The sequence below is a fragment of the Nerophis ophidion genome, linkage group LG22 (genome assembly GCF_033978795.1).
Source record: "Nerophis ophidion isolate RoL-2023_Sa linkage group LG22, RoL_Noph_v1.0, whole genome shotgun sequence".
NCBI lineage: Eukaryota > Metazoa > Chordata > Actinopteri > Syngnathiformes > Syngnathidae > Nerophis > Nerophis ophidion.
This window is the reverse complement of record NC_084632.1, coordinates 23968333-23991707: the sequence shown is the minus strand read 5'-3', so window position 1 is coordinate 23991707 and position 23375 is coordinate 23968333. Positions and strand designations below refer to the sequence as shown.

At 36.7% G+C, this 23375-nt stretch overlaps 1 protein-coding gene across 2 annotated transcripts in view; it reads right to left on the bottom strand.

The window, feature by feature from the left end:
- The window catches only part of LOC133540713 (cytosolic phospholipase A2-like), a 63308-nt gene that overhangs the window by 19606 nt on the left and 20327 nt on the right, over window positions 1-23375 (bottom strand). For both annotated transcript variants that reach the window (XM_061883564.1, XM_061883563.1), the window contains exons 7-12: window positions 23022-23166; window positions 20032-20168; window positions 19584-19806; window positions 19382-19496; window positions 8905-9042; window positions 8552-8641 (exon numbers count right to left, since the gene is read on the bottom strand). In XM_061883564.1, the coding sequence (XP_061739548.1) occupies window positions 8552-8641; window positions 8905-9042; window positions 19382-19496; window positions 19584-19806; window positions 20032-20168; window positions 23022-23166 (848 nt within the window). The remainder of the gene's footprint in view (window positions 1-8551; window positions 8642-8904; window positions 9043-19381; window positions 19497-19583; window positions 19807-20031; window positions 20169-23021; window positions 23167-23375) is intronic.

Here is a 23375-nt window from a genome sequence, read left to right as displayed (position 1 = left end):
CTGTCAAAGTGTACCAGCTTGTTGGAATAGAGGCATGATTTATGATCGACAATAAACTTTCACGTGCAAAGGAAGAGAGAAAGCACCAGACCACTCGAGAATTTTTATTTTTTTCTATATTTTATTGTTTATAGTTGATACTCGAGAATTTAGACATCGGCAAACAGGCTAGCAATCATGGCGGTGCTATGAATGATATTGTTATTATAAGCGCTAACTACCATGCGTCGGTAAGGTGGGCGGGGTTGGGGGCGCGGGGGTGTAAAATACATTCAGGAAGAGTCACGGATGCAAAGGATTCTGGGTATTTGTTGTATTGCGTTTATGTTGTATTACTGTGAGGATGTTCTCCCGAAATATGTTTGTCATTTTTGTTTGGTGTGGCTTCACAGCGTGGCGCATATTAGTAAGAGTGTTAAAATTGTTTATATTACAACCATCAGTGTACTCTGTATCACCCAGTATGCCTTTCAATCTTGTACGTGTGCCTGCAGAAGCTGCATACAATATGTTGCTGGGCTGGCAAACCGTTTGTACATGTTGTTGAAGGTGTTAAAGGCAATGGCCTAACAGCACGCCCTTATTCTTGTCTTCAGGATGAACACCATTGGATATTCGCGAGAACGATTGCGGCTCCCATTGTCTTCATTGCTCTGTGAAACGGGTTTAAATAGCTCTTTGAGTGGTAAAAGTGGCCGAACTATGATGTATTTCAACGGGCGGGTGGCGGGCGCTTGCGGTTCTGATAAAATGTTGGTTCGGGTGGATGACGAAATTGGTGATGCGGTTGCGGATGATATAATTGCATATCCGCGCATCTCTAGTAGGTACTGAATCTTGATCGAATTGTGAGGTGCCCAAAGATTCCCACCTCTAGTTAGCGCTTATAATAACAATATCACTGATACTTGGTATTAAGTCACTAAATTGAGTATTTTTGCCGCTTTTAGGATGTTTTTTTAATTGGGTTTTATGGGGGGAATATTGCACCTAATATTGGCTCTGCTGTATTCAGACTTTTGTTTACATGTATTAAGTTAAGTATAAAGTTAGAATGGGACAAGCGGTAGAAAATTAATGGACGGATGGATACATTAAAACAAATTAATCCGTCATCATGTCTTTCATAATGATTGCGACCGATAGGCAAAATTCCCAAAAAAGTGCAGTTCCCTTTAACCTAAGCAAACATCAAAAGTGACCAAACCCAAGGTAGTGGAAGGAACAGTCAACATGCACACTACACACACACACACACACATACATAGCTATTTCTAAATATGTTTGCATATACAGTAATTGTAATTACTGTATGAGTGGTCTGGTTCTCTTTGTGAAGTGCAACAAAAAGTTTAGCAGAGTGGAAAAATTAATTTCCCTTCAGGGAATACAATTAGTATAATACAAAGTCAGAGGTCGCCACAGCAAGTCAATCGCATGAATGGTTTTGGTTTACGGCCAATTAGGCAAATTTGAGTATTACGTCATTATGTCGCCTCCATTCCTGGAACTTATTGTTGTCACAAATTTCAGTCCTGTGGTAAACAATATTTTGTAAATACTCTAGAGAAGATTGTTGATACATTTTAGCAGGTCAGGGCCAATAACACATTTTTCTGGCACACCGTTATATATATTGTGCCACAAATTGACTATACTGTATACTATAATATTTTCGGACCAGATTAAGCACTAATGTAATCATAGAATATAAAATTAAGAGATAATATAAACAAATGGTTTAGTTTTGAGTTTATTTCGAACATGTATACAGATACATCATACATCATAAAATCCCCACATTCTCATTTCTCTTTACATGTTTGAAAAGAAGTAGGAAGAAGCAAATTTTATTATATCGTACCCTTTTTTCCATTTCGTTGCAATTACTGACATTTGTTTGCTTCCCATTCTCATCTTGTAATGCAATTTGCATTAATGAGTTCTAAATACAACAGTTCTCTTCATAGTTAAGTCAGTTATGAGTCACATAATCAGATGAATAAAATGTCAGTTTTTAACAAAGTTCACAATGTTTATCAAAATGTTTCTTTTTTGTTCTTTGTAAACAATTGTAGTTTGAACAACCTCTTAAACTGGATTATATTAGTACATAGTTTGAATTATTTGTTTCTTTCCATCATTTAATTACACATACGGATGTGCTAAAAGCTTTCAGTGTTGTATGTTTGAGTTTGAATTTATTTAAATTCGAACATGCATGCATACAATATGATACAACACAATTTCCAGTTTCTCTTTTCAACATGTTCGAAAAGGAGTAGGAAGAAGCAGATCTTATTTAATCCTACCCCTTTTCTTTTACATAACTGTTGCTAAAACTTTTGTTCACTTCCTGTTCTCCATTTATTCACAATATACTCCATAAATATTCACAATAAAAATAAATAAATAAATAATTGGTGAAGTAAGTCATATTTCATACGATGAGATAAGTAAGATTGTTTTGAGAATGACAGAATGGATGGATGAATAAATTCAGAATGTTTATCATGGTTCTTCTTCTTTGTACTTTGTAAACACTTTGAGTTTAAAGAATTTCTTGAAGTGGATAATATTGTTTGATTGGTTTGCTTAATCTATTCCATAATTTAATTCCACATACAGATATACTGAAGGTCTTAAGTGTTGTAGGTGCGTATAAATGTTTTGAATTACACTTTTCTCTAAGATTATATTTCTCCTCTTTTTTGAGAAGAATTGTTGTATATTCTTGGGAAGCAGGTTATAGTTTGCTTTGTGTATAATTTTAGCTGTTTTCAAATTCACTATGTCATAGAATTTCAGTATCTTTGATTCAATAAATAAAGGGTTTGTATGTTCTCTATATCCAACATTATGCATTATTCTAACTCAGGAGTAGGGAGCCTATGTCTCTAGAGTCAGATGTGGCTCTATTGATGACTGCATCTGGCTCTCAGATAAATCTTAACAGACATTGCTTAACACGATAAGTAATGAATAATTCCGCTGGTAATCACAGTGTTAAAAATAACGTTCAAATTATAAAACATTCTCATGAATTTGAATCCAACCATTCGTTTTCTATCGCACCTGTCCAAGATGTCGCATTAATGATAAGAAGTATTATATTTATTATTGGTAAGATTTAGAATAACAATGTTATTAAAAACAATAAGAGACTTATTATACTCTAAAATGTTGGTCTTACTTAAAAATGCACGCATTTAGTTGTATTCAGTGTTAAAAATTATTATATGGCTCTCATGGAAATACATTTTGAAATATTTGGCTTTCATGGCTCTCTCAGCCAAAAAGGTTCCCGGCCCTGTTCTAACTGATCTTTTTTGTAACAATGTTAGGGAATGAAGTGTACTTTTGTAATTATTTCCCCATATTTCTAAACAGTAACTCAGATATGGTAACACTAGTGAGCAGTAGAGAATATTAAGAGATTTTTGGTCGAGAACATGTTTTGCTTTATTCATTGTTGATGTGTTTCTTGCAACTTTATGTTGTATATTTTTTACGTGAGATTTCCAGTTAAATTTATCATCAATCATTATACCTAGAAATTTGGTTTAATTTACTCTTTCAATTTCTATTCCGTCTATTTGTATTGTGTTTGACTTTCTCTTCTACTGTTACTAAATAGCATTATTTTACATTTACTGAGATTCAACGATAGTCTGTTTTGTGAAACCATCTTTTTAATTTGTTCATTTCTTCTGTTATTATTTATATTATCTTCTGTGTGTTCTCTCCTGAACAAAAAGCTGTTGTATCATCCGCAAATAATACAAACTTTAAATCTCTTTTAACTTTACAAATGCCATCTATATAGAGATTGAATAATTAAGGTCCAAGTATTGATCCCTGAGGTACACCACAGGATATATTTAGCGTTGTAGAAGTGTGTTCGCCTAGCTTCACGTATTTTTTTCCTGTTCCTTAGATAACCTTTTATCCAGTTTAAGAATAACCCTCTGATGCCATATTGTTTTAGTTTTTTGATGAAAATATTGTGAATAATTTTGTCAAATGCTTTAGTTAAATTCATAAACACTGTGTGTGCATACACATGTTTTAAAATAGGTTTATCTTCTTTATATTTTTCCTCTTTTTTTGAGAACTGTTGTTAACTCCTGAGTAGAAAGTTATAGTTTGCTTTGTACATACTTTTAGCTCTTTACAGATGCACTAACTCACTGAGTTTCAGTATTTTGGATTCAATAAATAAGGTGATCTTTTTTGTAATACTGTTAATGAATAAATTGTACTTTTGTAATTATTTCCCCATATGTTTGCACAGTAACTCAGATATGGTAACACTAGTGAGCAGTAGAGAATATGGAGTAATTTTTGGTCCAAAACGTATTGGGTTTTATTCATTATTGAAATATTTCTTACCACTTTGTGTTGTATATTTTTTATACAAGATTTCCAGTTTATCTATTATTACTCCCAAAAATGTAATTTATTTCACCCTTTCAATGTCTACTCAGTCTATTTGTATTTGTTTGACTTTCCTTTCTACTACTACCGACTAACATAATTTTAGTTCTACTAATATTCAAGGATAGTCTGTTTATGTCAAACCATCTCTTAAAATGTTCATTTCTTCTATTATTTGTCTTAGCTCCTGTGTGTTCTCTCCTGAACAAAATGCAGTCGTGTCGTCCGCAAACAATACTAACTTTAAGTCCTTTGTAACTTTACAAATGTGTGCTGTTCATATAGAGATTGAAGCATTTGGTCCCAGTATTGATCCCTGGGGTAAACCGCAATAATATTGAAAAAAATTTGAGTTGAGTAGTTTGTTTTGTCTGTTTCTGTTGCCATCACTTTCTAACATATTTTCCATACTTGCTTGTTCGTCCGTGTTGATGGGCTCAGCTCCCTCATTTGGCTTGAAGCCAAATATACAGTATTCCTACACCAGGACATATAGCTTTGTAATCATCTTTTTTTTCTTTCAAATCGTTGTTACCTTGCGATGCTTATCATTAGCGACTCGCAAGGCTCTGTCGTTGCATCCTGAGTGTGTGAGTAAGATACAGTAGCAGCCCCGCATCCATCCACACAGACAAAGATAGTGAATCAACTGACAAGAGGATTCACACTTTTTTAATTCTCTTATTGAATGAATCAGAATCAGAAGTACTTTTTAATCCCAGAGGAGAAAAGTGAACCCTCTTGTTCCTGTTTGGAAGCGACACATCACAAAAACAAACGCACACAAATATAGCTATTTATTGATGGCATCAAAATTATTGAGTTTCATTTTATCGCTCGATCAATTGATTTGATTATCCGCCCTTGTTTACATCTTTTCAAACTATTTTACGAAGTAAACGTATGGGTATATTCACTTTTCATGATAATCATGAAACTCATTGCATAGTTATTGAATATGTTTTAGCATGTTTTTGTGTCACTTCACCATTCATATAGCCCAAAAGTGTCTTAAGTGCAGCCCGAGGGGGCCATTTTTGACGAGCAGCTTGTTTGTTTGTTTTTTACAGCCCCGTAGCACATTGTATGAATAAATTAAAAAAACAAAAACCTGGAAAAATGTACTAATTGAAAGGGAAAAAAGGTAGAAAATGAATGGATGGGCTAAAAAAGGCATAATGTAACAAGAAAAAGTCGTTTCTCAGCACTATGCAGAGTAGAAAATTATCTCCAAACTTCTCACAACAATAAACAAGCACTCTCATTAGATAGTATAAGTCAGGGGTAGGGAACCTATGGCTCTAGAGCCAGATGTGGCTCTTTTGATGACTGCATCTGGCTCTCGGATAAATCTGAGCTGACATTGCTTAACACAATAAGTAATGAATAATTCCACTTGTAATCACAGTTTTAAAAATAACGTTCAAAATATAAAACATTCTCATGCTTTTTTATGTTCAAAAAGTTACATTAATAGTAAGAAGTAATTTATTTATTATTGGTTAGTGTGGGGCTTGCCCTCCTGGGGGTTCTTCAGACCACCAAGAGCCTGTTTTAGGGTTACAATATTGTTTTATTTTATTTTTCTCTCAGTTGCTTTTCAGCAATTGTCTTTTTCTCTTTTGTCCTCTCTTCCACTCTGGCTCCAGCCCCAACCCTGTATCTCTCCTCCTGGCTGCTGCTTAAAACAGAGCGACAGGTGATTAGATAACAAGGCCCAGGTGGGCCGTCTACGCACCTGTCGCTGATTTCGAAGCCAGTCCTGGCAACATCCTGCTTTGCTGCAGGCCCGCAGGCCACGCCCCCTCCACAGTTAGCTTCAGAATAACAATGTTATTTTAAAGAATAAGAGACCTATTATATTCTGGAAATGTTGGTCTTACTTAAAAATGCACGCGTTTAGTTGTGTTCAGTGTTAAAAAAAAATATTATATGGCTCTTAGGGAAATACATTTTAAAATATTTGGCTTCTTGGCTCTCTCAGCCAAAAAGGTTCCGACCCCTGGTATAAGTGGTCCTCATTTTTTTTTATTCCCTATCCTTGACATTCCATTAACTAAAATGAAACTACTCTGAAACATACATCATCATGCTTCCTCCCACATCTTCATATTATGTACATTTGGATAAATGAAGACTTGAAATTGTCCTTAGGTGTGAATGTGAGTGTGAATGGTTGTTTGTTCTGTTATTGCTCAGTTGAGATTAATACTGTCATTGCACTGCAAAAACTCACAATCTCACCAAATATATATTTTTCTTGTGAAAATACCTATCCATCCATCCATCCATCCATCCATCCATCCATTTTCTACTGTTTGACCCTTTCGAGGTCGGGGGGGTGCTGGAGCCTATCTCAGCTGCATTCGGGCAGATTTAGTGTTGCCAATTCACCTATTCCCAGGTGCATGTCTGAGCACCCGGAGGGAACCCACGCAGTCACGGGGAGAACAAGCAAACTCCACATAGAAAGATAGCGAGCCCGGGATTGAACGCAGGATCTTCGTATTGTGAGGCACATGCACTAACCCCTGTATCACCGTGCTGCCCTCAAAATACCTAAACAAACTTAATACAAGTCACAATCCCCTGAAAAGTATTTTTTTAGTGAGTTTGTTTTAAGACACTTGACAATACTAGTAAGTACGATCTAATGATAAATTTTAATTGCTAATTCCAAGATCACGTTTAGGTATTTAAAGCATAAATATGTCTTTTAGAAATCTTACCAAGACAATTTTGACTTGTTCCATTGGCAGATTTTTTGCTCATAAACAAGCAAAAATATACTGTATAAACATATTTTTTTTAAGAGGGGCTTATTTTCCAGTGTGTTATTAAAGGCCTACTGAAATGAGATTGTCTTATTTAAACGGGAATAGCAGGTCCATTCTATGTGTCATACTTGATCATTTTGCGATATTGCCATATTTTTGCTGAAAGGATTTAGTAGAGAACATCGACGATACAGTTTGCAACTTTTGGTCGCTAATAAAAAAGCCTCGCCTTTACAGGAAGTAGCAGACGATGTGCGCATGGCGTCACGGGCAGTAGGGCTCCTCACATCATCACATTGTTTATAATGTGAGCTTCACATTGTTTATAATGTGAGCCTCTAGCAGCAAGAGCTATTCGGGCAGAGAAAGCGACAATCTCCCCATTAATTTGAGCGAGGATGAAAGATTTGTGGATAAGGAAAGTTAGAGTGAAGCACAAAAAAAAAAGAAAAAGAAAAAGCGACGGCTTCAGGCGGCGGCAGTGGGACCGTTTCAGATGTAATTAGACACATTTACTAGGATAATTCTGGAAGATCCCTTATCTGCTTATTGTTTTAATAGTGTTTTAGTGAGATTACAAAGTCATACCTGAAAGTCGGATGGCTGCGGTGAACGCCAGTGTCTCTCAGAGAAGCCAACGGAGGAGCCAAGATCACAACTGCCTTTTTGAGCTACAGGAGGAAGTCCCATAATCCACTGAAGTCTCCGGTAAGAGCCGACTTACTATCACAATTTTCCCATCCAAAAACTCGCTGGTTGACATAGAGAAACATGTTCGCTTGACCGCTCCGTGTTAAAGCTTCACAACAAACAAAGAAACACCGGGTGTGTTTTGGTGCTGCAATACACCGCTTTTCACCAAGAGCATTATTCTTTATAGTCTCCATTATTAATTGAACAAATTGCAAAAGATTCAGCAACACAGATGTCCAAATTACTGTGTAATTATGCGATGAAAAGAGACGACTTTTAGCCGTGTGTGGTGCTGGGTTAATATGTCCCCTCCAACCCGAGACGTCATGCGCACGCGTCATCATACGCGTCATCATTCCGCGACGTTTTCAACAGGAAACTCCGCGGGAAATTTAAAATTGTAATTTAGTAAACTAAAAAGGCCGTATTGGCATGTGTTGCAATGTTAATATTTCATCATTGTTATATAAACTATCAGACTGCGTGGTCGTAGTAGTGGGTTTCAGTAGGCCTTTAACGTTTTTCATTATTGTGGTTGTAGTTCACAGTGGTGTAAAATGACCCCACATCATATTGAGATTATTTTGACCATGAGAAGCTAAATGAGAATAGGAAATTATTACAACTAGAGGGAATGTGCTTACCTAACTCTTCCTCCATTGTGCAGCCTCCAGGTGTGTCTTTGACGCCCAGCACTCGGTTAAAAAGAATAGAGAAGGCGCTTCCCCACACACCTGCAGCAGAACACATTTATATTATTATTATTATTATATTTATATTAATGTCCATCGATTCATTTTCTACCGCTTGTCCCTCTCGGGGTCGCGGTGGGTGGTGGAGCCTATCTCAGCTGCACACTTGCAGTACACAAGTGTACATCGTGGAACAGTTGCCAACTCATTGCAGTTTGTATTGAATGTTTTATTTTAAATTCATAAATCCTTCTTAATTTCTTACATATAAAGCAGAATCGTTAAAAGCATACTCTGTTAATTACCCATTAAAAAGTGAAGAGGGTTTTCCTCATATTTCTTGACGACAGTCCCCATGAAGAACTTGCTTCCAAACAAGTCAGGCGTCATGAAAGTGCCGTACTTTGCCATTCCAATTTCATAAGGGCTGAACTCCACCCAGTCTGCAGGGGAAACATCAGTGTTAGCTCAAAAGATGTACATCACATTTTTAAAAACATCAATACTGTGCTACTGGAACTTCATCATTAAAAATAAAATATATAAAAAAGAGATTGTTATGCATTACTGGACACGACATATTTCTTCTAGTCTCCTTGGCGTCTACAAATACAGTAGATTTTAAACTTTGCTTAAATAGGCATTTATTAAGATCATTAGTAGTATTTTCAGTAAGGCTGCGAATCTTTGGGTGTCCCACGATTCGATTCAATATCGATTGTTGGGGTCACAGTTCGATTTAAAATCGATATTTTTTTTCAATTCAAAACGATTCTCGATTCAAAAACGTTTTTTTTTCCTGATTTAAAAGGTTTCTCTATTCATTCAATACATAGGATTTCAGCAGGATCTACCCCAGTCTGCCGACATGCAAGCAGAGCAGTAAATTTTAGTAAAAAGATTTTATGGTTGTAAAGGACAATGTTTGTTTCAACTGATTGCAATAATTTAAATTTGTGTTAACTATTAAACGAAAATATTGTCAAGCTTATGAGATGCGATGCAAGTGTAAGCCACTGTGACACTATTCTTTTTTTTTTTTTTATAAATGTCTAATTATAATGTCAATGAAGGATTTTTAATCACTGCTATGCTGAAATTATAACTAATATTGATACAGTTGTTGATAATATTCATTTTTGTTTCACTACTTTTGGTTTGTTCTGTGTCGTGTTTGTGTCTTCTCTCAATTGCTCTGTTTATTGCAGTTCTGAGTGTTGCTGGGTCCGGTTTGGTTTTGGAATTGGATTGCATTGTTATGGTATTGTTGTGTAGTGGTTTGTTGGATTGATTTAAAAAAAAAAAAAAAAAAATCGATTTAAAAAAAAATGAGAATCAATTCTGAATCGCACAACGTGAGAATTGCGATTCAAATTCTAATCGATTTTTTCCCACACCCCTAATTTTCAGCATAATACTGTCACTGTATCATGCATACTCAAAGTACATAATAGAAACAATGGATTTTTCAGATGTTTTTAGACAGATAAACAGGTCGCAGTCTGACGAACAGAAAAATATAACATTAGTTATAGCAATTTGAGATGCATCCATATACAGTAGAAACTATGAACACAATTAGTATTTATACAAAAAAACAATTGTTTCAGAAAGCATACAGTATATAAATCACTTAATTCAAAATTAAGTGATAACTTTACGACACAAATCAGTGGTGAAGAATGCAGATTGCAAAAGTTTGTTACAATGTACATTTTGTCTCATTATTCCCCCTAAGACATTAGCACAAATATGTTAGCACAACATATCAAGATAGACTTTAATGTACAAAAAACAAGCAATGACCACACTATGAGGGTTTTTAGGCTTTGTTGACTAAACGTTTGAAGACAAACATTAGAATATTATAATGACATTTATCATTCATATACTGTATATTATATTATATATACATGCAGGAGTGGGTAGAGTAACCATAATTGTACTCCAGTAAGAGTATTATAACTTTGGAATAATATAATTCAAGTAAAAGTAAAAAGTATTCATCCAAAATTCCAAATAATTATTTGAGTAAGATTAAGTATTCAGTGACAAAAAAAAGGATTATATTTATGTTGTGCTTTTCTAGACACTCAAAGAACTGAGAAGCCATTATTCATTCACTCCACATTCACACATTGTTGGTAGCAAGTTACATTTGTAGCCAGAGCTGCCCACAGGTAGACTGACAGAAATGCGGCTGCCAATCTTGCGCCTATGGCCTCCAAGCAAACATTCCTTCACATTCATACACCAGAAAAACTAAACACACCACAAAAAAACTACTAGAGCACTGAGTAACTAGTGATTAACTTCTGCTTTATTTTGTGTGCTATTTTAATGGTATTTGCACTACAACAGTAGTTGGAGTGTGTGTGTGAGACTGAGACACTACTACAGCATATCCTACAAAATATCCACATTTTACAGTCACTTATGATTTTATAACAGGGCAAATGTAAGTATATGTTCCGTTTAAAACAAACAAAAAAAACATCTACAATTTACCGCACAGTGTTTTCTCTTGTTAGTAGTTGAAATCTTGTAGGGTAAAACGCAAACATTTCTACTGACAAAGATAATATAAATGTTGTATTTCATAGTTTCTAATGTCTAAAGTCACGTCAATTTACAGTTTGAGCGCGGTCATGTGACTGCCAGCCTTCATTTGATTGGTGTAACAGAGTCATGTGACTGTGACTGCTGTGAGAAGTCTCCCTGACAAGAATGTGTTCTGGCAAGCACTAATTCATAGATTACAAATATAGTGAACATGTAAATAAATGTAGCGATTGGATGTATTGTAGTAAAAGTGGCATTTTTATCACTAAAATACTCAAGTTAAAGTAAAAAAGTATGTTGCGTTCAAACTACTTTGACAATCATCCAAAAAAGTTACTTCAGTAAATGTAGCGTGCATAAATGTGAAAAAAACTTAAACGTTTGAAAGAAGTAGACTGCATTATCTGTTTTCTAAGGAAATAACATCTAGTTTCAATCTAGTCGTAAAGACTTTGCCCACTTAAATCGGATGTTGTGATGAGGAAACCACTTAAACTGGCACTTTCGGAGACGCAGGTCGCGTTTAGACTGAAGTCGCATTTGAATAGACTCGATTCCGGATTCGGACTACATATTGATGTGGCCTGAATTTAATGCTAAAAAATCCGATTCAAAGCACTTTGGAGCGTTTAAACTGGCAAAAAAAATCTGACGTGTGTCACCTTAGGGCAAATCAACCAGATTTGGAGCGCGATGTAAACAAAAACATAGAGTGAGGTATACTGGGATACACATGGCCAAGACACACTGGCTGGCTTCCGTTCTAACCCCCCTAAAACTCACTCTCACCCTGATCATGGCACCTATGTAACCTAGATGGTTCTGCTGCATGAATTCATTACATTCCGCATGGTGAGGCGAACCCTGACCAAGCCTGAGGTATCAAATCAATAGCCAGCACTACTCTAGAGCAGTGGTTCTCAACCTTTTTTCAGCGATGTACCCCCTGTGAACATTTTTTTTATTCAAGTACCCCCTAATCAGAGCAAAGCCTTTTTGTTTGAAAAAAAATGATAAATAAGTAAAATACAGCATTAGTTTCTGATTTATTAAATTGTATAAGAGTGCAAAATATTGCACATTTGTAGTGGCCTTTCTTGAACTATATGGAAAAAACAAAAAAACAAAACTAAAAACTTGTTGAAAAATAAGCAAGTGATTAAATTACAAATAAAAATTTCGTCACATAGAAGTAATCATCAACTTAAAGTGCTCTCTGTGGGGATTGTAATAGAGATCCATCTGGATTCATGAACTTCATTCTAAACATTTCTGCACAAAAAAGAAATCTTTAACATCAATATTTATGGAACATGTCCACAAAGAATCTAGCTGTCAACACTGAATATTGCATTGTAGCATTTCTTTTCACAGTTTATGAACTTACATTCATATTTTGTTGAAGTAGTATTTAATAAATATATTTATAAAGTATTTTTGAATTATTGCTATTTTAAAAACATTTTTTTTAAATCTCACGTACCCCATGGCATACCTTCATCGTACCCCCATTTGAGAACCACTGCTCTAGAGGGACGGCGTGGCGAAGTTGGTAGAGTGGCCATGCCAGCAATCTGAGGGTTACTGGTTCAATCCCCACCTTCTATCATCCTAGTCACGTCCGTTGTGTCCTTGAGCAAGACACTTCATCCTTGCTCCTGATGGGACCTGGTTAGCGCTTTGCAGGGCAGCTCCCGCCATCAGTGTGTGAATGTGTGTGTAAATGCGTGAATGTGGAAATACTGTCAAAGCGCTTTGAGCTCCTTAAAAAGGAGTAGAAAAGCGCTATACAAGTACAACCATTTACCATTTAATTTATAGGTTGTTGGGGAGTGAGGTTTACTAAGACTGGCTGGCCTCTGTTACATTGGCATAAATCCCGAGCCTGGGATTGGAACTCAGGATAATTCAGGACCTTGGTATTGTGAGGCACATGCACTAACCCTTGTAGATAATGTTAATATGATTGTTTTACCTATTATTATTTTACTTGCTGTTTATACGTTACACATTTATAACCGTTGTTCTTTTAAATTATATTTAAAGTTGAGTTTTGGTGGTAGAATAAATACTGATCTTTTCAAATTAATGAATAATTGTGTTCGTGATTAATTGTGATTTCAATAGCAATGAAAATGATTGTTTTTGCCATAATTGTCTAGCCCTATTTCAAACCAAAAGTATTTTATAATTAACTTGTTACAAGTAATTTTAATATACTGTAACTTTCCTACAATTGTCCCTTTTGTATGTAGTATGATTTTCCAGACCTTAATGTCTGAATTTGAGTATTTTTTTAGGTTTAGATATAAGTTGTGCGCTGCAACATAAAGAGGAAGTCAATGTGGGCCTTATTTCTGTCCTCAAAGAGTGTTGCCACATACAGGCTATATGTACAGTAAGTATACCGAGGCATGTCATTGTGACATATTTGTCCAGGCTTGTATGACATTGACCTACAGTACATGGAACGACAACAAACACTCCAGGTATGTGAGTAAAAATAGACTCACAAATACAGGCATACATTGTACATACAGGCATGCAATGGAAACACTTATTACACTAATTATGGCTCTTGTAAACGGCTGATGTTTAAATTGTCTTTTGACGTTAAAGTCCTAGGGAAAGAGTTGTAGAAGTGTCGGACAAAATAGTCACGCTTTTCACTTTAAAGGGAATTGTCTGAAGGTTGTGATGTGATAATTACACACAACAGGAGACAAACAGTGTGTTGCTGTGCTGGCTATGACAACACAAACACTCCATTAAGCAAAGACCTCCGGCAAAGCCCAACAATAATGCAAGACAGCAGTATGCTCCTCCTTTCTAGCTTGTAGGGGAACTGAACTTTTTTTTTTTAAATGTTGCTTATCATTTACAATTATGAGAGATTAGAAGACATATGTATTTTTTATGTATTCTATCTCGTAAATAAAAGTCAGCTTACAATGAAGCCAATTGGAAGTCCTCTATTCCACCCAAATAGCCCTCTAAATAACAATCCAAAAACCGCCAGCAAAACTGTTTACATTTTGTGACCAAATTACAGATAACCAAGTATTAGTGATATTATTATAAACGCTAACGCAGACAAACAATTTTTAGCAGCGCATTGTCACAGAGAAGTAACTTTCTTATGCTGCTGTAATGACATAATCAGCTAGTGAGCTGCTTTCTCGACTTGGAGCTTGTGAAGCTTTATTCTTGATAATAATGTCTATCACCTTGATAATGGAAGGATGAGGACATAATCCAACAAGTTGGTAAATTTTGGTATCCAATTTAGACCGGGAAATGGAGAAAAAGACACGACGCCTGGTTCCACCCTCCTTTTTTCTTCGAGGATTATGAGTCATTCCTTATCTAATAAATTAACATTCGATTAGTCGTCATCCCAGTGAGAGCAGACATTGTACAGTAAGTGATGTTTTATTATGTTTGTAGGCTCTCATGTAGTCTGCAGTGAACAGTAATCAGTGATGTTGTCAAAAGAAAAAGCGAACGTTGTGATGCGTGTGTGAAATTAATGCGCCACCATATGTTTCTAATGAGCAAAATACATAAATGTTACTGTGAATGTGCTTGTTATTACATTTCATACTGTATACTTACAGCATGTATGTAAAACCTTGATGGAGGAGTTCGGATGTTTTTTAAGCGCTTTATCGCCAGAACAGAGCGACTCCAATGGGCTCCACTGTAAGCAGACTTTTGCTCGCATTTATGTACTAGTTAGAATGCATAGAAAAAAACCATGTGTGTTTGTCTTACATAAGGATTGTGATTTATAGGCATAATTCCCCCTCAAAATAGTGCATGCTTCCGAATGCCAACGCCAAAAGTAATATTAATCATTCGATAATGTACACCCAACCCCCCTAGTCCCTTGGTGGGCAATATTGCTGATTATAAACTGCAAAATATCTCTAGAAAACTCCATCTTTCGTTAATTAAATTCCCCACTGATAGACCAAAAGGTAAATTCTCCTGTTTGAAAAAACGTTCCTGTTTTTCCCAAAAAATCATATATTTGACCATTCTTTCGAGAATAAAAACCCCATATTTTGAAATACAAATGTTGTCAATATGATACACTGGTGGTCCTCAGCTTGCAAAAGAGGGAAATAGTTTTGTGATGCAGTGTACAAGTTTTAGTGTAAGTTGGAACTTACACATTAAAAACAGGGGCATACAAAATACAGTATAAAATGATTAAAATACAAGAATTAAAGGAAACAGGGATAATGGCGAGGAGGGTTCCCTGTGGTTGGTTTGCACATTGGAAGGGGGTGGTGCAACGACCGGAGAGATGGGAAATATCAATAATGAGACATCTCTGCTGCTTGTTATCATGGTCCATTTCTTGGTAGATCTTATCACATGTTCAGGAATACCATCTTTAACCCTGATAATGGTCGTGGCTATGGATGTAACTATATGAAAATTCCATATTATTGTGACCAAAATGATCATGGTTATCATTATTTTGACGGTATTGTTGAATCTGCTCAATGAGTACTTATACACACTCGGAAATCTTCTAACCAAGTTTTCTTTGAAAAATGTAATACATTAAATAGACATACTGTACAATACACGTTATTGGCAGAAGAAACATAAAATATTGTTCTGGCTTATTAAGAGCTATTATTATTATTTTAATGTTTAAATAAGTTTATAATTTTGCGTTTTAATTTGTAGAAGTTTTCGTGTTTTTTTAAGGAGAAAGGCAAAAGAGGTCTTGAGCGCCTTACGTCTGGTTATTGTGACGTCATGCGAGTTTTGTTGTAGACACCATGTCATTTATTCCTGAGTATAGATTGATCAGAGAGTAGGATCAATGTGCCCGATTGAATAGCTTAGTTGCTCAAACAGCAATGTGTTTGGTTTATGTCATATCTTAATGGGGAAGGATGTTAATACCCTTTGAAATCATATAAGCATTTAAGTGAGCTAGCATCTCCAGTTAATGAGCAGTATCAATGGTCCCTCAGCTTATCAAAGTGAGGTTATTGGGCACGATTTAATGATCATTTGTATGTAAAGTGGTAATACAAAGAATTAGGAGTTTTACCGCGGTTACCGTAAAGCAATACATCAGCTGCTGTCTCACAATTCCACCCATTCACACGCCACACACACCCTACACTTGAAATTTCTCAGTTTTATTTCTCCATTTCTCAATGTTATATTTCTCACGTTATATTTCTCCATTTCTCTTGCTTATATTCCCCATTCTCTACTCTGAAATCTTTCAACCAAGTTAATACAATGAATAGACAAACAATATACTTTATTGGCAGAAGAAACATAAAATATTGTTCTGGCTTCTTAAGAGCTATATATTTTTTTGAGCGTTTAAATAAGTTTATCATTTTCCATTTTAGTTCGTAGAGGTTTTTGTGTTTTTTTTTTTTTTTATGAGAAAGGCTAAACTGATGTTGAGCGCCTTACTTTGGTTTTATGTGATGTCATGAGAGTTAACATCTTGTGGTAGATGCCATGTCATTTATTCCTGAGTATAGATGGATCCGCCAGTAAGTTCAATGTGCTCAATTGAATAGCTTAGTTGCTCGCACGGACAGCAATGTGTTTGACGTATGTAATAGTTTAATGGGGGAAGATTTTAATATCTCTTGAAATCATATTAGCATTTAAGCAAATGCTAGCATGCCCCTCCAATTAATGAGCAGTATCACTGGTCTCTCAGTTTATAAACGGGAGATTATCAATCACAATTTAACATACATATATATTTTTTTATGGGATTGGTAATACAAAGAGTCAGGAGTTTTACCACGGTTACTGTTTATCCATATACAGTATCCGCTACTGCCGAGCCTCACGCTTTGGGCATGAGAGTCATGCAATTTAACTCATTTACACGCCCAACGGCACAGTTAATATTTCTCACGCTTATTTCCCCATTCTTTGCTCTGAAATCTCTCAGCCAAGTTTTCTTTGAAAAGTGTAATATAATAAATATAATTTATTGTCAGAAGAAACATCAAATATTGTTCTGGCTTCTTAAAAGCTACATTAGTTTTATTTGAGCGTTTAAATATTTTTATAATTTTCCATTTTATTTTGTACAGGTTTTTGTGTTTTTATAATGAGAACGGCAAAACTGGTGTTGAGTGCTTCATTTTGGGTTATTGTGACGTAACACAAGTCCACGTCTTGTTCTGGACACAATGTCATTTATTCCTGAGTATAGATTGATCGTCTAGTAGGTTCAATGTGCACGATTAAATAGCTTAGTTGCTCGGGGAGCAATGTGTTTGGTTTATGTAATACCTTAATGGGGAAAGACGTAATTATCCCTTGAAATCATATAGGCATTTAAGCGAGCTCGCAAGCAAATGCCAGCTTGTGTCTCCATTTAATGAGCAGTATCACTGGTCCGTCTGTTTATCAAAGTGAGGTTATCAATCACGGTATACGATAATTTTTATTCAAAATGGTAATACAAAGATTTAGGAGTTTTACCGCGCTTACTGTATATTGTTACATAGAGTACCTAGTTGTGACGTTTGAGCGGCTTGGGCATGTTGATTCCTCCATTTCTACACATATGTCTAATTTCACTTCCCTTTTTGCTTTCACAAAGAGTTTGATTAACATTGGGGGACATAAAGGAGGTTAAAGTTACAAAGTAAACTAAAAAGAAGAAAAGTAACATTTCCTTTCCTGACTATAGCAAGCGCGACTTTGTATTACTTAGGGTAAGTATTCTTCTGCCAGACACGTAACTATGCAATTCTCATTTTGTGCAGTATTACAAATTCCTGCCAGTGCATTTCTAACCACGAAACGTTGTAAAATAGAATGCCGTTAAACAAGGGCCACCTGTGCTGTAGTCATGAATAATATAGACAGGGCCTTAGAGCTCTTTCATATAATCTTTGATTGATTGATTGTTTGATTGATTTGAAACTTTTATTAGTTGATTGCAGAGTACAATTGACCACTAAATGGTGACACCCGAATAAGTTTTTCAACTTGTTTAAGTTGGGGTCCACGTTAACTTTGACTAGCTTTTTTGTCCTTAAAGGGGAATTGCACTTTTTTTGAAATATTTTTCCTATCATTCACAATCATTATAAAAGACATGACGACGGATGGATTTTATTTAATGCATTCTAACTTGTAAATAAACATAAATCCAAATGGGAGCTCCTCTATTTCGCCCATAAATTCCAATAAATAACCTTTCAAAAATGTCAACAGAATATTAACAAAGCATTAATGATATTGGTTTTAAAAGCGCTAACACACACAAATTATTGCGGCACTGTGATCACAAGCCTGTGTATAATTTCGACATGGTTGACTGGCGAGGTGTTTCCTCGCTTCCTTGCTCCTTGGAAGTTTATTGTAGATCATAAATAATGCATCTCACCTGGACAAAAGAAGTTTGAAGATGTGTTCTGACAAGTTGGTAGACTTTGACATCAATTTAGGAATCGGAGAGGGCAAAATCAACACAAAGAGACGCTTGGTGTGGTCCGCCCTCCCCACACATCCGCCCACCTCTCTCTCTCTCTCTCTCTCTCTCTCTCTCTCTATATATATATATATATATATATATATATATATATATATATATATATATATTAATATTAATGTGTGTGTGTATATATTTATAAATGTGTATATGTATTGTAAAGGACAATGTTTTATCAACTGATTGCAATAATGTAAATTTGTTTTAACTATTAAACAAACCAAAAATATGACTTATTTTATCTTTGTGAAAATATTGGACACAGTGTGTTGTCAAGCTTATGAGATGCGATGCAAGGGTAAGCCGCTGTGACACTATTGTTCTTTTTTTTTATTTTTATAAATTTCTAATGATAATGTAAATGAGGGATTTTTAATCACTGCTATGCTGAAATTATAACTAATATTGATACTGTTGTTGATAATATTCATTTTTGTTTCACTACTTTTGGTTTGTTCTGTGTCGTGTTTGTGTCTTGTCTCAATTGCTCTGTTTATTGCAGTTCTTAGTGTTGCTGGGTCAGGTTTGGTTTGGGAATTGGATTTCATTGTTATGGTATTGCTGTGTATTGTTTTGTTGGATTGGTAAAGAGATATAAGAATAATTGTGAAGGATAAAGTCTGGCCCCGTATTCCTTAGCTTTCTGGAAACATGGCCTTAAAACTATTTAATTTGCTGATACAAACAGATTATATTTTCCGAAAATTTACCTGCAAACATGAGCTCCGAAACATCTGGCTTGACATGCAGACAAGTGAAGAGAGGAAGAGGACACTGAGCCTGACTGATTTTCTCCTTGATGTCACTCAGCTTGATGTCCATCCTCTGAAGGAAGAAAAAAAATTGCTGACTCAATAATATACTGTACTGAAAGAAAGAAAACTACAAAAAATTGTCCAGGCAGTTTCTTACCGAAGGTACAAGCGTCTCTCCGATGAGCATACCAAATATATCGGTGAAGGTAACAGGCTGTCCCAAGGCCTTCTTGGTCCACAGAGCCTGGATGTAATTGGTTATATGTTGTGGCAGCAACAGCCTCAATGGATTACTGCTGACTCGGTTCATGAGCTCCTTGTTGATCTCATTTGGGCCCTTATTTGGAAACTCTGGGTGGGAGTACAGAGCGGACATGTACCTGCACAACCAAGCAGAGACTTATAACATACATTTAAATGTTGTTGAATATCATATTTAATCAGGAGTGAATCTGCTTAAAAATGGTCATTCCATTAAGCCATTCAACACGCATTGTGCTTGCCTCATGAGACCCACACCAGTACAAGTGGAAAAATGAAAAATGGTGGTGTGTAAGAGGACACTGTTCAATCAAAAATACAAGGGACCAGACAAGAAAACATACCAGGTGGATCCAGAGAGACCAGCAATATAGGTTGCACAATCCAGGACTCCAGACTCAAAGAGGGCTTTCATCACACCCGAGTAGCCGACCATGGCACGAAAGCCACCTCCTGAACCCGAGATAGCGATCACTGGTACCTGTCTCACACAAAAGTATCATTATGAGCTGAGGTGATCTCATTATTGTGCCTCCTTGCAGCGAGGACATGTTTTTTTTTAGACAAAGATTTATGTATTTAATATTTGTTTACTTACTATGTTATTTATTTATTCACTGTTCTGTTACAGAGAACAAGGAAATGAGACTAAATTGCTATGGTATGAAAAGTGGTAGGATTAAATAAACTCAACTTTTTCCTACTCCTTTTCGGATGTGCTGTAATGAAACTAGAAATATGTGATGCATTACATGCATGTTTGAAATTAACTGAAACTGAAACTTAACTGAACTGAACATTTATACACATGAATACTATTTCCTGACAGTCATTTTTGATCAGTTTCCGGTTTGTGTCATCAACAGACGCTTTTCCCTAAAACCCACAGAAGCGAGATCTCACGCCGTGGTTAAAGCGGTTGCTTATCTAATTCCTCAAGAATATCCCGTACATGCAAAACATGACAAGGCCCAGCTGCAGATTACAGCCGGCCTCAAGGACATCTGGCATTATCCACAAGAGTGCAGAAAATGGTACAAAGAGCAGAACTTTTAACGCTGTTAAAGTGTTTTGAGTTCCTGTAACCGCTGCATGTAGCGACTGTCGTTTTGCACTACAATGAAGCGAAACCATCCTTGTCTGGGCATGTCCCTGCTTTTAAAGGATAAATACTCTAGTTCTTGCACCATGCTCTCAGAATAGAGCTATCCTATATAGGTCTGTGAACAAGAATTGATGCAACACAATGAATGAGAGGAGATACGTCTTCTAAAACAATCACAATAGTCAAGTTGCAATCGATTCAATGAGTATACAATGACATGGATAAATGAGAATATTCACAGGCACAGTAGATAGAACACCACTACCTACATCAACACTAGGAGGTCACATACTGTATCAAGTGACATGGCAGGGTGCTTTGGCAAGTGGTAGTAAAACTATGTAGCGAGGTAGTACAACCTTGAACCATAAATCAGAAAGAAAGTCAGTTAAAGACAAAGTCCAACCGTGAAGTTATGTGTTTGTGTCATTGAGTCGAGCTTAATGTTTTTTGACTTATGCTCTGTTTTACTTGTAATTGACTGGGCTATGGCACCCCCACAACTCCGAGAGGGACGAGTGGTAGAAAATGGATGGATGGACATTTTAGTAAGTTGCAGCCAAAGGTAAACTGACTGTCGGCAGGTCAGAGATCCCTCTGTTGTTTGTGTTTGCATGTGTGACCATTCTTTACCATCTACAGCCACGTTCTTATCAGAATTCCTGCCACCGTTAGCAAAAATTATCACTTACCGCAGTGTGGTCAACATTGACAGATGTCTGCACTCCAGAGGGCTTTTGTGGTTTAAACTGTAATAACATCTTAAAAGAATGTCTCTGACTCTTACTTGGTCTACTACAGGAGTCGGCAACCCGCGGCTCCGGAGCTGCATGCGGCTCTTTGTTCACTCTGATGTGGCTCAGCTGCATGATCAACGACCCTTCCAATTAATTCGGGAAGTTTCCGGAGTTTGGTGCCTCTCCCGGGAATCACTCGGGGACAACATTCTCCGGTCTTCGCCCGGTCTTCAATATTGAGTGCGTGCCGTGATGGCAATGCTTTTAACTTCCTCTTTAACATGTCGTCGCGCCCGCTTTTATACAATGCTATCTGCCTGTCGGCCGATCGCATTCTACACGCAGCTCTTGTCAACTCACGCACATATCTGCAAGGCATACTTGTTTAACAGCCATACAGGTTACACTGAGGGTTGTAATATAACACTCTTACTAATATGCGCCACACTGTGAACCCACACCAAACAAGGATGACCAAACCCATTTCGGGAGAACATCCGCACTGTAAGACAACATAAACACAACAGTACAAATACCCACAATCCCATGCGTCCCTGACTCTTCCTGGCTAAATTATACACACCTGCTAGCACCAAACCCTGCCCCCCCAACGCCGCCCACCTCAACCAACGCACGGAGGGGGGGTTTGCTGCTATCGGGTGTGTATAATGTAGCCAGGAAGAGTCAGGGATGCATGGGATTGTGGGTATTTGTACTGTTGTGTTTATGTTGTCTTACGGTGCGGCTGTTCTCCCGAAAGGTGTTCTGCATTCTTGTATGGTGTGGGTTCACAGTGTGGTGCATATTAGTAAGAGTGTTAAAGTTGTTTATATTACAACCCTCAGTGTAACCTGTATGGCTGTTGAACAACTATGTCTTGCAGCGGTGAGCGTGCGTCTACAGGAGCCACATACGTGTATAGGGCTGGTAAGCTATTCGTGCATGTTGTAGAGGGCGTTGAAGGCAGCGCTTTCATAGCACTCCCTTATTATTGTTTGGATGAATATCATCAGATATTCGCGAGAATTAAAAATTGAGAATTCGGGAACCTCCGGAAAATATGGGAGGGTTGGCAAATGTAATGCTTTTATTTATAAATGGTAGATTTATATAGGCTATATATACTAGCCTATATTAATCAACCATTTATAAATACACGATAGTAGGCTGAATGAACCTTTTCAACATAGGTGTAATGCTGTCAAGTGGCATTCATATAAAACTCGCAGGCCGCACTAACATTACATTTTCTCATTTAGGTGCGGGCCGCTAACATCTGTTTTGTTCCTCATGCTCTGATTCAGTGGGAAGTTTATAAGTAAGATTTTGCAGGTACCAAAAAGCAGGAAATAAGGACTTATTTTTTGCATTGATCTGTTTGTAGGATACTGTTTGAGGTGTGTCTTTGGTGTATGCGTATGGAGAATGTTGATATTCCCCGCAAGGAAGTAATAAATAGTTCTTGTTTTTCTTCTTCAACAAGTCTACCCACCTCTTCTGGTGAGCTAGGAAGGAAACGCGGCTTTTCCATGTCAAGCAACTTCTTGATTCCCAGCATCACTCGTTCTCGGCGGGTCTGCCGGAACTGCTTTTCGTTGTCACACAGAGCAAGGCTGAATCGTAGATCCAACTTGGTACTGAAGGCACAAACAAATGGAACTGCTTTATTTTAGACGCATACGAAAGATATAGAGCGTGCTCTTCTAAAGGATTGCATGTATTTGTAAAGAAAGAAAAAAAGAAGGGAGGAGCCAATTGAACCCCACATAAGAAAGCACTTAACAACTTGGCAACGGGGGAAAAGAAAAATCCTCGGACAGAACTTAGGCTGTGGGGAGTGGCAGTC